Here is a 15990-nt window from a genome sequence, read left to right as displayed (position 1 = left end):
CTTAACCAGAACTGATCAAGTGTTAAGTAAATTATATATTTGCTTTTACATTGAAAGGAAAATGATAGACATTGGCCAGTTAGATAGTTTCTTTGACAAAGAAAACTTGTACCTCTGACAGCAAAAAAAAATTATTTTGCAGATATCTCGTATAATCCGTACAGATTGTGGAAATGCTTTGCTGGTAGGAGTTGGCGGTTCTGGAAAACAAAGCTTTACAAAACTGGCGTCCTATATTGCTGGATATAAAATCTTTCAGATCACTTTAACCAGGCACGTCAAAAAATTGCACTAATTTTGTATTTGTTAATGAAAATTTAAACTTATTCTTTCAGCACTTGTTACAGACCAGACTGGATCAATATCCTTGTGAAATCACACAGTGGGCAATGGTCTTACATTTATGTGAATGGCACAACTTCAGATTGCCTGCTTTTAGTATTCATATGGCCTAGAAATTGATTAGTGCAGGAAAATATGTGTGGAGGTCGTGATCAGTGTTAACCTGTGCCAGTTGAGAACAATGCAAGCGGCACTTAAAAACTATTCTTTCTCTTCCTGCTTCTCTCTTTCAAGAGGGAAGATGATGCAGGTGTTGCTCATGGTATATAAAGCCTTGGTGACCTCTCTGATACATTGATATATAGCAAAGTGCAGGATGTTGCTTAGATCACCTGTTGCAACCTGAAAGTATAAAGCATAAAAGTAGAGGGTGACTGTGACCCTGACAGTCACTTGAGGTGCTGTCCATGTCCTGATCTGAAACGGCTACAATAGCTAACATAGCTCAATAAAAACCTCCTTTGTAAAGTGAATGTGCCATATACCTCACTCTTCAATGAAGTTGAGGTGTGAGAAGAGTTCCCTGAAAGCCCTATGTGGATATGACCTCCTGCTGAGTGCCCTGTTCCTCCTCCTCGGTCTTTCAGCAGCTGGTGCTGCTCTGTGGTGTCTTCCTTCATGCTACCAGTCGTGCTCTGTTCTCAGAGGCAGCTCACCAGGCCATCCATGGCTGGAACCAGATAATTTATGAAGGCGACAACAGCAGTGCAAGAGCAACCAGCCCTTTCTCTGTCCTGACAAATTCAACTTTGACTAGTGCTACAACTCAGTGAAAAAGGCCTTGAAGTCAAGCAGTATCCAAAATAGTAAACCTGCAACATAATTGTCTTCTTCTTAGGCAGCCCCTCGGGATCGAGGATGACTTGCTTCCACTGTGGTTCGATGGGTTCTGAGCTAACTGATAAGTCCAATGCATGATCTGCAGATTCTTCCACTTGAGGGGTGGTGCTTGAAAGATCAGGTAGATGAGTAGTTTGGAGGTTAGTGCTCTCCCTCCGAGGCCTTGATGCCACCATCGCATGTTCCTGATCAAGTCCTTCGAGGTGTATGATGCCTTTCATGATGTGTTTTCTCCATCTAAGACTGTCACAAGACAGCGACTCCCATGAGTCTACAGGAATGTTTGATCTCTTCAGTGATGCTTTGAGTACATCTCTACAGCGTTTCCGCTATCCTCCTGGGAGTCTCCTGTTGTGACCAAGTTCGGAGTAGATGAGCTGCTTCAGGAGTCTGGTGTCACGCCTCTGCCAATCAGAGTCTAGATGCGAACCTATCAGCCCTCTCTTCTCATACAATATAAATTTGTTGCTTTCCCTTACATTGGTATTCTTGGGAATTGTCCTGATGAGTGCAAGACAAAAAGCATTCGACAAAATGTCTCTATTTTCAGCAATACTCAAATTATAGAAAGCACAAAAATCATGTAAAATTGATGGAATAGCCAGAAGAAATCAAACAATGACAAGTAGTTGATGATCCCTTTAAATGGCGCTTGTGCTGTAGGTGCAAGGGATCATTCCTGCTGCTTAATGTGTTTTTAGCTGTGTGAGCTTAAGAGAGGGCATCAGCTTGGTGAGCTGCAAAATAGCAGTGCTGGCGTCAAATCAGCGTTACTCACTCACATCATGATCTGCCTTCTCTGCATACTTCCAGCAGTGTTTACTAACATCCGCACTTCATGTCACAAGTGTGTGTGTGTGTGTGTGTGTGTGTGTGTGTGTGTGTGTGTGTGTGTGTGTGTGTGTGTGTGTGTGTGTGTGTGTGTGTCGTGGGCACCATTTTCGAATATCTACAGGCACTTGTAGCATCCTAAAAATGAGTGCTACTGAGCCCTCTTAATATACGGCTGACACTGAAGATAACACTGCAGTCGAATGGTCTGGTTTCGTTTATTTGTAAGTTTATCAAATAGAGAGTTTTCTGGACATCTTTACTGAGTGATGTTGATTACTGAGATGAAATAATCATGATATAATATAGAACCTGATGGCATGACTGAGGTTGCAGTGGACAGGGATTAATTTTTATGAAGTTGGCGCTTGAGTGTCAGTCCTCTCTTTGGTTGGCAGGCGACAAAAGTTTGTGCTTGGTTGTGGTCTTTCTCCAGTAGAGCCTCCACATGCTATTGTCCATGCTGCCTGGTGTCACATTTCCTGTTTCCTCTTAGATTCAGTCCTTTTCAGATGGTGAAATTATGGAGCTTACAGCAGACAACAATGATGCTGGAGTAGACTGGAATGGTGCATTCCCTGACCATTTAATGCACCTGAAGTGAGCCTTGGCTCCAAGCTGTGGAATTCCCTCCTCAATTCCCTTTATCTCTCCAACTGAAATCTATCTCTTGAATCTAACTTTTGGGCAGCTATTCCAATCTCCCCTTCTTCGGGTGTGAAGAATCTTGAGATGTTTTATTTGTCCAAAATGTGCATATATGCAAGTTGTTGCTGTTGTTGTAATATGTGTCAAGGGATACAGGGAGAAAGCAGGAACAGGTTACTACGTTTGGATGATCAGCCATGATCGTATTGAATGGTGGAGCAGGCTCAAAGGGCTGAATGGCCTATTCTTGCTCTTATTTTTCGATGTTTCTATGTTTATATGTGTCATTTTATTGTTTCTTTCAGGGCATATAATGTCAGCAATCTAATGGAAGACTTGAAGATATTGTACAGAACAGCTGGAGCAGAGGGGAAGGGAATCACTTTCATATTCACTGATAATGAAATAACGGAAGAGTCCTTTCTTGAGTATCTCAACAATGTACTCTCTTCTGGAGAGGTACTGTGACTTAACTTTGATAACCATGTGTCTGTTTTTTGCATTTCCTCTATATGTGTCTTCTAATTCAATATCCACCAACCATGTGTAATAGTCATAAGTATCATAATCCACAAGTATTTGCTGCAATTTCAGTCATCAGTTTGGACTATCTCATCCACCAGGTAGGGTTAAGTATTTTGACTATATCCTTTGTATTTATATATTAAGATATTAACAAGCTGGAATATGAAAAAGAAATTACTATTCTGTCCTGAATCCTAGGATCAGTCGATTTATGTAATTGTTATCAGTTTACGAGTGTAGATCCCAAGGGCAACTGCTGTTTGAGCTGGGGATGGAAGGAAAATTTGGCCAGAGGCAGAAAATTGACTGAGCAGCAGGGATTCAAATTCTGCAACATGAAAGGGAGGTCGGCACTGACTAATTAACTTAAAATAGTTCCTAGAATAATTCTTTAGAATAAAATTCCTATGTATAGCAGAATTTACTGTGCTTATTAAATGCTGGTACCACCTACAACTAAAGTTATACTTTTCTTAATTACACAGATATGTGTTTTAGATATTTATTTTATTTTATATTTTATTTATTTTATTTTAAAGTGTTCGTTCTTATATAGATCTACCTTGAGTGCACAGAGTGTGAACATCACAGCCAATAGCACTTACCTTCTGGGAGAGCAGCAGACAGCAGCAGACCTGCGGGTGGAACACGGAGCAGGGAGCAGATAAATAAAGCCCGAGGATCGTGGCCTACAGCCCTTACCTTCTGGAGAGCAGTGGACAGGAGTGGAATGGGAAGGGGAGGATCCAATTGTCGTGGTACATGTAGGTACCAACGACATAGGAAGGACTAGGAAAGAGGTTCTGCTTAGACTGTATAAGGAGCTTGGCACCAAATTGAAGAGCAGAACCTCAAGGGTAATAATCTCTGAATTATTACCTGAGCCACGTGCCAATTGGCAGAGGGCACATAGGATTAGTGAAATGAATACATGGCTCAAAGACTTGGGTGAGAGAAGTGAGTTTCAGTTCGTGGGGCACTGGCACCAGTACTGGGGAAAGTGGGGGCTGTATCCTTGGGATGGTGTGCATCTGAACTGTGCTGGGACCAGTGTTCTAGCAAACCATATAACTAGAGAAGTAGAGAGGGCTTTAAACTAAATAAGAGGGGGTGACGGATCAAGCTTGGGTAGCTGTAGCAAAGCAAGGGATGGGGTCAAGTCAGGAGAGCAGAATAGTAATATGGGAAATGAAGGTCAGAGAATGGCAGGAAGGGACAGAGAGAAAAAAACCGAAGAACACACTAACAGTCAAGACTAGATGTTACAAAGATAACAAAAAGACAAAACTAAAGGCCAGAGGGGTAGCACTGTTAAGGATGGCAAGGGTGCAATATTTAGAGATGGTCTTGATTCAGGAGATCAGGATGTAGAATCAGTTTGGGTGGAGATATTAGGGGAAAGAAGTCACGAGTGGAAGTGGTCTACAGGCCCCCTAACAGTAACCACAATGTAGGATGAAGTAAACCAGAAGAAATTTTGGGTGCTTGTGATAAAGGGACGGCAATAATCATGGGTGATTTTAATCTGCATATAAACTGGAAAAATCAGATTGGCGATAGTAGCCTGGCTGAGGAGTTCATAGAATGCTTTTGAGATAGTTTCTTAGAGCAGCACGTCCTGGAAACAACCAGAGAGCAGGTTATATTAGATTTGGTTTTGAGTAATATGACAGGTTAATTAATGAGCTCAGAGTAAAGGCACCTCAAGGTCGCAGCAACTACAATATGATTGAATTTTACATCGAGCTTGAAAGAGAAAAGAGTGTGTCTAAGATTAGTATTTTAAATTTAAATAAGGGAAGCTATGTGGGCATGAAAGCTGAGCCAGCTGAAGTGAATTGGGTTACTAGGCTAGGAGATAGATCAATGGAGAAGCAGATGTTTAAAGGGATATTTCAGAATATTCAGAATAAGTATATTTCTACTATAAAGAAAAATTCTAAGGGGAGGACCCACCATTCGTGGTTAACTGGATAGAGTGAAGGTGAAGGGTCTATTCACCTTAGCAGAGAGGTCAGTGACTAGGGGGCATAGATTTAAAGTGATTGGTGGAAAAATTAGAAGGGAATTGAGGAAATGTTTTTTACCCAGAGGGTGCTGGGAGTCTGGAACTCATTGCTTGAAAGGGTAGTTGAGGCAGAAACCCTCAACTCATTAAAAAGGAGTCTGGATGTGCACCTCAAGTGCCGTAAGCTGCAGGGCTACGGACCAAACGCTGGAAGGTGGGATTAGAATGGGCGGATCATTTTTCAGCCGGCACAGACACAATGGGCCGAGTGGCCTCTTTCTGTGCCTTAAACCTTCTATGATTCTATGAAGCATCAAACTTAAGGAAAAAGCGCAAAGATGAGTGGCAGGTCAGATGATTGGCCAGAATATAAATAATGGCAGAGAATGACTAAAAGGTTAATCAGGAGAAAGAAATTAGAGTATGAGAGGAAGCTGGCTAGAAATGTAAAAACGGATAGCAAGAGTTTCTACAGGTATTTAAAAAGGAAAAGAGTAAGTAAAGTGAGATAAGAATCAAAAGTGCTGCAAATACTCAGCAGGTCTAGCAGCATCTGTGGAGAGAGAAGCAAAGTTAACATTTCAGGTCTGTGACCTTTCATCAGAACTCTAGTAAAGTGAATGTTGGTTCTCTAGGGAGTGAGAATGGGGAGTTAACAGTAGATAATAAGGAAATGGCAGATGAAATGAACAAATATTTTGCATTAGTCTTCACGATAGAGGATACAAAACATTCCAGTAATAGCTGTAAATCAGCAGGTGGAAGGAAGAGAGGAACTTGGTGAAATTACAAGGGAAGCAATACTGAGCAAACTGATGGAGCTACAGGCTGATAAGTCCCTGGGTCCTGATGTACTTCATCTTAAAAGTGGTGGCTAATGAGGTGGTAGATGCGTTGGTTTTAATTTTTCAAAATGCTAGATTCTGGAAAGTTTCCATCAGACTGGAATGTAGCAAATATAACCCCTCTATTCAAGAAGGGTGGGAGGCAGACAACAGGTAACTATAGACTAGTTAGCTTGATTTCTGTCATAGGGAAGGTGTAAGAATCGATCATCAAGGAAACCCTAGCAGGGCACTTCGAAAAACTCAAGGTAATCGGGAATAGCCAGCATGGTTTTGTGAAAGGGAAATCATGTTTAACCAATTTGTTGGAGTTCTCTGAAGGAGTGACATGCACTGTGGATAAAGGGGAGCCGGTTAACGTACTGCACTTGGATTTCCAGAAGGCATTTGACAAGGTCCCACATAAAAGGTTATTGCGCAAAGTAGGAGCTCATGGTGTAGGGGGTGACATATTAGCATGGGTAGAGATTGGCTGGCAGGCAGATAACAGAGAGTATGCATAAATGGGTCCTTTTCTGAATGTTATGATGTAACGAGTGGTGTCTGCTGGGGTCTGTGCTGAGGCCTCAACTATTTACAATGTATATCCATGACTTAGATGAGGGGAGCGATGGCATGGTAGCTAAATTTGCAGCTAACTTACTAACCTAGTCTTACTAACTTAATTGAGTTTTTGAGGAAGGATTGATGAAGGTCGTGCAGTGGATGTGGTCTACATGGATTTTAGTAAGGCATTTGACAAGGTCCCGCACGGCAGACTGGTCAGTAAAATGAAAGCCCATGGGATACAGGGGAAGGTCGCAGGGTGGATCCAAAATTGGCTCAGGGACAGAAAACAAAGGATAGTAGGCGACAAATGTTTTTGTGAATGGAAATCTGTTTCCAGTGGTGTTCAACAGGGCTCAGTGTTGCGTCCCTTGCTGTCTCTGGTATATTATCAATGATCTGGACTTCAATGTGGGAGGCATGATTGAGTAATTTGCTGATGACATAAAAATTGGCCATGTAGTTGATAATGAAGAGGATAGCCATAGACTCCAGAAAGATATCAATGGTGTGGTTGAGTGGGCGGAAAAGTGACAAATGGAATTCAATCCAGATAGGTGTGAGGTAATGCTTTTGGGGAGGGCAAATAAAGCAAGGGAATATACAATAAATGGGAGGATATTGAGAGGGGTAGAAGAAGTGAGAGTCCTTGGAGTTCATGTCCACAGGTTCCTGAAGGTGGCAGCACAGGTAGATAGAGTGATGAAGAAGGCAGATGGAATGCTTTCCTTTATTGGCTGAGGTATAGAATACAAAAGCAGGGATGTAATGCTGGAACTGTATAAAATGCTGTTTCAGCCACAGTTGGAGTATTGCGTACAGTTCTGGTCACCATGTTACAGAAAGGACATAATTGCTCTGGAGAGAGTACAGAGGAGATTTACAAGACTGTTGCCAGGGCTAGAAAATTGCAGCTATGAGGAATGATTGGATCGGCTAGGGTTGCTTTCCTTCGAGCAAAGGAGGCTGAGGGGTGACTTAATTGAGGTGTGAAAATGTGTTCACTTTGGCAGGAAGGATAAAGAAGCAGAGTATTATTTAAATGGAGAACAACTGCAGAATTCCAAGGTGCAGAGGGATCTAGGTGTTCTAGAGCATCAATCACAAAAAGTTAGTATGCAGGTACAGCAAGTAATAAAGAAGGCTAATGGAATGTTTTCGTTTATTACAAGAGGAATTGAAAACAAAAGTAAGGATGTTCTGCTTCAGTTATACAGGGCATTGGTGAGATCACATCTCGAATACTGTGTGCAGTTTGGTCTCCTTATTTCAGGAAGGATGTAAATGCATTGAAGGCGGTTCAGAGGAGTTTTACTAGATTGATAGCTGGAATGAGCAGATTGTCTTATAAGGAAATGTTGGACAGACTGGGCTTATTTTCACTGGAGTTTAGAAGAGTGAGGGGAGACTGGATTGAAGTATATAAGATCCTGAACGGTCTTGACAAGGTGGCTGTGGAAAGGATGTTTCCACTTGTGGATGAGTCCCGAACTAAGGGACACAGTTTTAAAATTAGGGGTCACCCTTTTCGGACAGAGATGAGGAGAAATGTTTTCTCTCGAAGTGTTGTGCAACTTTGGAACTCTCTGCCTCAGAAGATGGTGGAGGCGGGGTCATTGAATATTTTTAAGGCGGAGGTGGCTAGATTCTTGTTAGGTAAGGGAATCAAGAGTTATCAGGTGTAGATGGAAGTGCTGAATTTGAAACTGATCAGCCACGATCTTATTGAATGGTGTAGCAGGCTTAAGGGGCCAAATGGCCTATTTCTGCTCCTAATTCATATGTTCCTGTGTAAGGAAGTTTGGTGAGTGATGGGATTTTAAAGGTTAATCTTGCTAAAGTCCAGTTTTTGTTTACACTTAGTAATTAACTAAATTTACTGTTTAACGAATAGGCAAGTTAAGTTTCTTACAGTTTTAAACAGGGATATACAAGCTCTCTGAGAGTAGCTATAGCAAGTTTTTACGACCAGGCGGTAGTAATGCTCTGTTAATTCAATCCCACTACTCCACAGGTCATAGCATATCGATAAAAATTTCCCACTGGCCAAAGAATAGCCAAATTAAACACTGTAATAAAAAATAATTGAGTTTCACATTCTGGTAGGATGCTTTCAGTACAGTGAGGTGTTTCCGAGTCGAATAGTCGGATGCCACTCTAAGTCCCTCCAGGTGAGGTTGATGAAGAGTCTGTGATGGGTACGTTTTCATGGCAATTTAACTGCAGAAGGCATCACATAGGTCTTCCATCAGGGGTGTAGCAACAGGTCTGCTTGGGGTTTTGAAACAGTAGTCTAGCAGTAGAAGAATTCTTCAGATTTCAGGATTTCTTAGCACACAGGAGGCAGCAGGAATCTCACTGGATGCAGAAATTCTTCAGAGACTGTAGGCAACAGGAATCTGTCATCTTTCAAATGCAGGATTTCTTTTTAAGAGGTGCGAGTCTCCTGTGCAGAGGAAGTTTGGTGAGTGACGGGAATCTATCGACCTCCGCTCTGTTTTTCTTTTGCTGCAGGCAGGTCAAGCAAAGATTTCAACTGCCTGCCCTTTGTCCAATTCACAGGCTTTTTAAAGGGCCCAAAGTGAAAAAAAAATCTTCCTGAACATGGTCACATGTCTAGACACGGTGTCTCCCACAATTCAAAAGCAGCTCTGAAGAATGGTCAAACCCCTGTTGTTTCCTTGCAACTGATAGCTTTCCTGTCCTTTTACAAGTTTAACTTCCTTTCAAAATACCCATAAAGTTCAACTCTTGTTTTGAACTTCCTTTCAAAACATTGCAAGAATTCCAATTATTTTGCAGCTGTCTTTCAGTTTTTTTCTTGAAACACATAGAGGTCCAAGATAAAACCTTTTGTGACGTAGTTAATTGGATAGCGAGCTTAAACTGGTTTCTGAGCTCTAGTGGAGCTGTTTCATCATTGTTTTTCAGAGAGTATAAATTCAGGGGTCTCTGAGTGCTGCTTGAAATCATAGAGTGTGATGAAGGGAATTTGGTGAGTGAGTGAGTGAGTGAGGGAGGGAGTTTGGTGAAGAGGGGAACTGTAAGTGAATTAAGAAAAATAAATTTAATTTAATTAGCACAGTATAGATGGCAGCACAGTGATGTGTTGCAGCTGCAGTATGTGGGGGCTCCTGGATGCCACAGTAATCATCTTTCAAAATTCTATAAATTCTGCAATGGTGCCTGCAGATTGGAAGGGTGCAAATCTAACTCCACTGTTTAAGAAAGGAGGGAGAGAGAAAACTAATTGAGTTAGAGGGAACTACAGACCTGTTAACTTGTCATAGGTAGTAGGGAAAATACGAGAATCTATTATAAAGGATGTGATTACTGGGCACTTAGAAACTAATGGTCCGATTGAGCGGAGTCAACAAAGATTTATGAAGGGGAAATCATGTTTGACAAACTTGTTAGAGTTTTTGAGGATGTGTCCAGCAGAATCGATAATGGGGAACCAGTAGATGTGGTATATTTGGACTTTCAGATTGCTTTTGATAAAGTCCCACATAGGAGGTTACTAAGCAAAATTAAAGCACATGGGATTGGGGGTAATATACCAGCATGGATTAAGGACTGGGTAACAGGCAGAAAACAGAGCGTCAAATGAGTCATTCTCTGGTTAGCAATGGGGCACTGCAAGGATCAGTGCTTGGGCCCCAGCTGTTCACAATCTATATCAATGATTTGGATGTGGGGACCAATTGTAATATTTCCAAATTTGCAGATGACACAAAACTTGGTGAGGATGTGAGTTATGAGGAGGATGCAAAGAGGCTTCAAGGGGATTTAGACAGGCTGAATGAGTGGGCAAGTACATACCAGATGGGATATAATGTGGATAAGTGTGAGGTTATCCAATTCGGTCGGAGGAACAGAGGTGGAGGGTATTTATTAAATGGTGAGAGACTGGAAAGTGTTGATGTCCAAAGGGACCTAGGTGTCCTTGTTAACAAGTCACTGAAAGCTAGCATGCAGGTACAGCATGCAATGAGGAAGGAAAATAATATGTCAGCCTTTATCGCAAGAGGATTTGAGTACAGGAGCAAAGAAGTCTTGCTTCAATTGTATAGAGCATAGATGAGGCCATACCTGGAATATTGTGTGCAGTTCTGGTCCCCATGCCTGAGGAAGGATATACTTGCCATAGAGGGAGTGCAGCGGAGGTTCACCAGACAGGAAACAAAGGGTAGGGATAAATGCGTCTTTTTCCGAATGGCAGGCAGTGACTAGTGGGGTACCGCAGGGATAGGTGCTCGGACCCCAGCTATTCACAAAATATATTAGTGATTTAGATGAGGGAACTAAATGTAATATTACCAAATTTGCAGATGACACAAAACTGGGTGGGAGGGTGAGTTGTGAGGAGAATGCAAAGAGACTTCAGGGTGATTTGGACAAGTTGAGTGAGTGGACTATTGCATGGCAGATGCAGTATAATGTGGATAAATGTGAGGTTATCCACTTTGGTAACAAAAACAGGAAGGCAGATTATTATCTGAACGGCTATAAAATGAGAGAGGGGAATATGCAGTGAGACCTGGGTGTTCTCGTACACCAGTCACTGAAGGTAAGTGTGCAGGTGCAACAGGTGGTAAAAAAGGCAAATGGTATGTTGGCCTTCGTAGCGAAGGGATTCGAGTACAGGAGCAGGGATGTCTTGCTGCAATTATACAGGGCCTTGGCGAGGCCACACCTGGAATATTGTGTGCAGTTTTGGTCTCCTTATCTGAGGAAGGATGATCTTGCTATCGAGGGAGCGCAGCAAAGGTTTACCAGACTGATTCCTGGTATGGCAGGATTGACATATGAGGAGAGATTGAGTTGGTTAGGATTATATTTGCTGGAGTTCAGAAGAGTGATGAGGAATCTCATAGAAACCTATAAAATTCTAACAGGACTTGACAGGGTAGATGCAGGAAGGATGTTCCCGATGGTCGGGGAGTCCAGAACCAGGGGTCATAGTCTAAGGACACGGGATAAACCTTTCAGGACTGAGATGAGGAGAAATTTCTTCACCCAGAGAGTGGTGAGCCTGTGGAATATTTTACCACAGAAAGCAGTTGAGGCCAAAACATTGTATGTTTTCAAGAAGGAGTTAGATATAGCTCTTGGGTCTAAAGGGATCAAAGGGTATGGGGTGAAAGCCGGAAACAGGTTACTGAGTTGGATGATCAGCCATGATCATAATGAATGGCGGAGCAGGCTTGAAGGGTCTAATGGCCTACTCCTGCTCCTATTTTCTCTGTTTCTATGTTTATATTCCTGGGATGGTGGGATTGTCCTATGAGGAGAGATTGAGGAGACTAGGCCTGTATTCTCTGGAGTTTAGAAGAATGAGAGGCGATCTCATTTAAACGGACAACATTTTTAAAGGGATAGACGGGGTAGATGCAGAATGGATGTTTCCCCTGCCTGTGGGGTCTAGAACCAGGGAACACAATCTCAGAATAAAAGGTAAGCCATTAAGACTGAGATGGGGAGGAACTTCTTCACTCAGAGGGTGGTGAATCTTTGGAATTCTCTGCCCCAGAGGGTGGTGGAAGCTCAGTCACTGAGTAAGTTCAAGACAGAGATTGATAGATTTCTAGTTGCTAATGACATCAAGGGATACGGAGATAGCATGGTAACATGGTGTTAAGCTACAGAGAAAGATAGGAAGATAGGAGCAGGAGTAGGCCATTCAGCCCCTCGAGCCTGTCCCACCATTCAATGCGATCATGGTTGATCCGCGGCCTAACTCCAAATACCTGCCTTTGGCCCATATCCCTTAATATCTTTGCTTCACAAAAATCTATCGATCTCAGATTTAAAATTAACAACTGTTCTAGCTTCAACTGCTGTTTGTGGGAGAGAGTTCCAAACCTCTACCACCTTTTGCGTGAAGAAGTGCTTCCTAACATCTCTCTTGAACGGTTTGGTCCTAATTTTTAGACTATGCCCCCTAGTTTTAGAATCTCCGACCGGTGGAAGTAGTTTATCTTTATCTAACCTGTCTTTTCCTGTTAATATCTTGAAGACTTCAATCAGATTCCCCTTAACCTTCTACATTCTCGTGAAAATAGGCCTAGTTTGTGTAATCTCTCCTCGTAACTGAACCCCTGTAGTCCAGGTATCATTCTTGTAAACCGACATTGCACTCCCTCCAAGGCCAATATATCCTTCATAAGGTGTGGTGCTCAGAACTGCTCACAGTACTCCATGTGGGATCTAACCAGGGTTTTGTACAGCTGCAGCATAACCTCTGTGTCTTTATACTACAATATAAAGGCTAGCATTCCATTAGCCTTTTTGATTATTTTCTGCACTTGCTCGTGGCATTTTAAAGATCTAAACACCTGAACCCCCAAGTCTCTTTGGACATCCACTGTACTTATCCTCTTCCCACTGAGAAAGTACCCTGCTTTATCCTTTTTTGGTCCAAAATGGATAACCTCACACTTGCCCGCATTGAAATCCATCTGCCACAGTTTTGCCCACTCACCTAGTCTGTCAATATCTCTTTGAAATTTTATGCTATCATCTAGACAGTCTACAATGTCGCCTAACTTTGTATCATCAGCAAATTTGGATATATGACTTACTATGCCATCATCCAAGTCGTTAATGAATAATGTGAATAATTGAGGCCCCAGCACAGATCCCTGCGGGACACCACTAGTTACATCCTGGTAATCGGAGTACTTACCCATTATCCCCTCTCTCTGTTGCCGACCACTCAACTAAATTTCTAACCATGTCAATAATTTTCCCTCAACTCCATGGGCTACTACCTTAGTTAACAGTCTCTTATGTGGGACTTTATCAAATGCCTTCTGGAAGTCCATATAAATAACATCCATGGACACTCCCCTGTCCACTGCCTTAGTCAGGCATGACCTTCCCGTCATGAATCCATGCTGGCTGTCCCTGATTAACTGAAATTTTTCATGATGTTCATTTACCCTACCCTTGATTAAAGACTCCAGAAACTTGCCCACCACAGATGTCAGGCCAACTGATCTGAAATTTCCTTGGTTCCCCTTTCACCCTTCTTAAAAGGTGGAGTGACATGTGCAACTTTCCAATCCAGAGGGACCACTCCTGAATCTAGGGAACTCTGAAAGACAATAGTTAAGGCATCTACAATGTGCTCCCCTACTTCAAAGAACAGTACAGCACAGGAACAGGCCATTCTGCCCTCCAAGCCTGCGCCGATCTTGATGCCTGCCTAAACTAAAACCTTCTGCACTACCGGGGACCGTATCCCTCTATTCCCATTCTATTCATGTATTTGTCAAGATCCCTCTTAAACGTCGCTATCGTACCTGCTTCCACCACCTCCCCCGGCAGCAAGTTCCAGGCACTCACCACCCTCTGTGTAAAGAACTTGCCTCGCACATCCCCTCTAAACTTTGCCCCTCGCACCTTAAACCTATGTCCCCTAGTAACTGACTCTTCCACCCTGGGAAAAAGCTTCTGACTATCCACTCTGTCCATGCCACTCATAACTTTGTAAACCTCTATCATGTCGCCCCTCCACCTCCGTCGTTCCAGTGAAAACAATCTGAGTTTATCCAACCTCTCCTCATAGCTAATGCCCTCCAGACCAGGCAACATCCTGGTAAACCTCCTCTGTACCCTCTCCAAAGCCTCCACGTCCTTCTGGTAGTGTGGCGACCAGAATTGCACGCAATATTCAAAGTGTGGCCTAACTAAAGTTCTGTACAGTTGCAGCATGGCTTGCCAATTTTTATACTCTATGCCCCGACCGATGAAGGCAAACATGCTGTATGCCTTCTTGAATACCTTATCCACCTGCATTGCCACTTTCAGTGACCTGTGGACCTGTACACCCAGATCTCTCTGCCTGTCAATACTCCTAAGGGTTCTGCCATTTACTGTATACTTCCCACCTCCTATTTCTTTCCTCACTAGCATGTGGACTTGTGTTACGACCAGGTGAGAAAGGTGTCCAGGAGTCCCTCTCAGCCTTCATCTGGTCTTACCCTAACAGGTTTTAATTTTAAACACACCATATTTTTAGCTCCCCCTTGGTGAATCCTTGTTCACCACTTGCCAATTATAAGACAAAGAAACCAGTACAAATAGGCTTTCTTAGGTTTAAAGAAGAAAGGTTGAAATTTATCAAACTTAAACTCTAATTTGGTTAACGCCTACGGATACACGACGCACCCACGCTCGCATGCATATGCGTTAAACACATGCAAATAGAGACAGAAAAGTGCAGAAGAAAAATAAAGTGGAAATGTTTGAGGCAATATCTGAAGAGTATTTTTTACGGTTCTTTGAGCTCACTGCAGCGTCATTGATTGTAGGTCGATCTTGCTTTTCGGTATACAGGGCTATACAGCACAGAAACAGGCCCTTCGGCCCATCGTGTCTGTGCTGGCCATCAAGCACCAATCTATTCTAATCCCATTTGCCTGCAATTGGCCCATAGCCTTGTATACCATGGCGTTTCAAGTGTTCATCCAGATACTTCTTAAATGTTGTGAGGGTTCCTGCCTCTACCACCCCTTCAGGCAGTGTGTTCCAGAATCTAACTACCCTTTGATTAAAAAATGTTTTCCTCAAATCCCCTCTCAACCTCCTGCCCCTTACTTTAAATCTATGCCCCCTGTTTATTGACACCTCCGCAAAGGGAAAACATTTCTTCCTATTGACCCAATCTGTGCCCAGTATAATTTTGTATACCTTAATCAGGTACCCCCTCAGCCTTCTCTGCTCTAAGGAAAACAACCCTAGCCAATCCAGTCTCTCTTCATAGCTGAAATGCTCCAGCCCAGGCAACATCCTGGTGAATCTCCTCTGAACCCTCTCCACTGCAATCACATCCTTCCTGTCGTGTGGCAACCAGAACTGTAGCCTAACTAGCATTTTATACAGCTCCATCATAACCTCCCTGCTCTTATATTCTATGCATCGGCTAATAAAGGCAAGTATCCCATATGCCTTCCTAACCACCCTATCTGTGTCATCTGTGCTGTTGCCTTCAGTGATCTATGGACAAGTACACCAAGCTCTCTTTGACCCTCTGTACTTCCTGGGGTCCTACCATCCATTGTATATTCCCTTGCCTTGTTAGTCCTCCCAAAATGCATCACTTCACATTTCGCAGGATTAAATTCCATTTGCCATTGCTCTGCCCATCTTACCAGCCCATCTATATCGTCCTATAATCTAAGGCTTTCGTCCTCACTATTTATGACACCACCAATTTTTGTGTCATCTGCGAACTTACTGATCATACCTCCTATACTCATGTCTAAATCATTAATGTACATTGCAAACAGCAAGGGTCCCAGCACTGATCCCTGCGGTACACCACTGGTCAAAGGATTCCAATCGAAAAAACAACCCTCGACCATCACCCTCTGCCTTCTGCCAATTTTGGATCCAATT

The 15990-nt window shown here is 42.7% G+C and overlaps 1 protein-coding gene across 1 annotated transcript in view; it reads left to right on the top strand.

The window, feature by feature from the left end:
- Positions 1–15990, top strand: part of LOC137367180 (dynein axonemal heavy chain 8-like) — a 2531605-nt gene that overhangs the window by 1733547 nt on the left and 782068 nt on the right. Inside the window, exons 134-135 of the mRNA XM_068028616.1 lie at positions 143–273; positions 2967–3120. Coding sequence (XP_067884717.1) covers positions 143–273; positions 2967–3120 — 285 coding nt within the window. The remainder of the gene's footprint in view (positions 1–142; positions 274–2966; positions 3121–15990) is intronic.

Source organism: Heterodontus francisci, chromosome 3, assembly GCF_036365525.1.
Source record: "Heterodontus francisci isolate sHetFra1 chromosome 3, sHetFra1.hap1, whole genome shotgun sequence".
Taxonomy (NCBI): domain Eukaryota; kingdom Metazoa; phylum Chordata; class Chondrichthyes; order Heterodontiformes; family Heterodontidae; genus Heterodontus; species Heterodontus francisci.
This window is presented reverse-complemented; position numbering and strand designations above follow the sequence as displayed.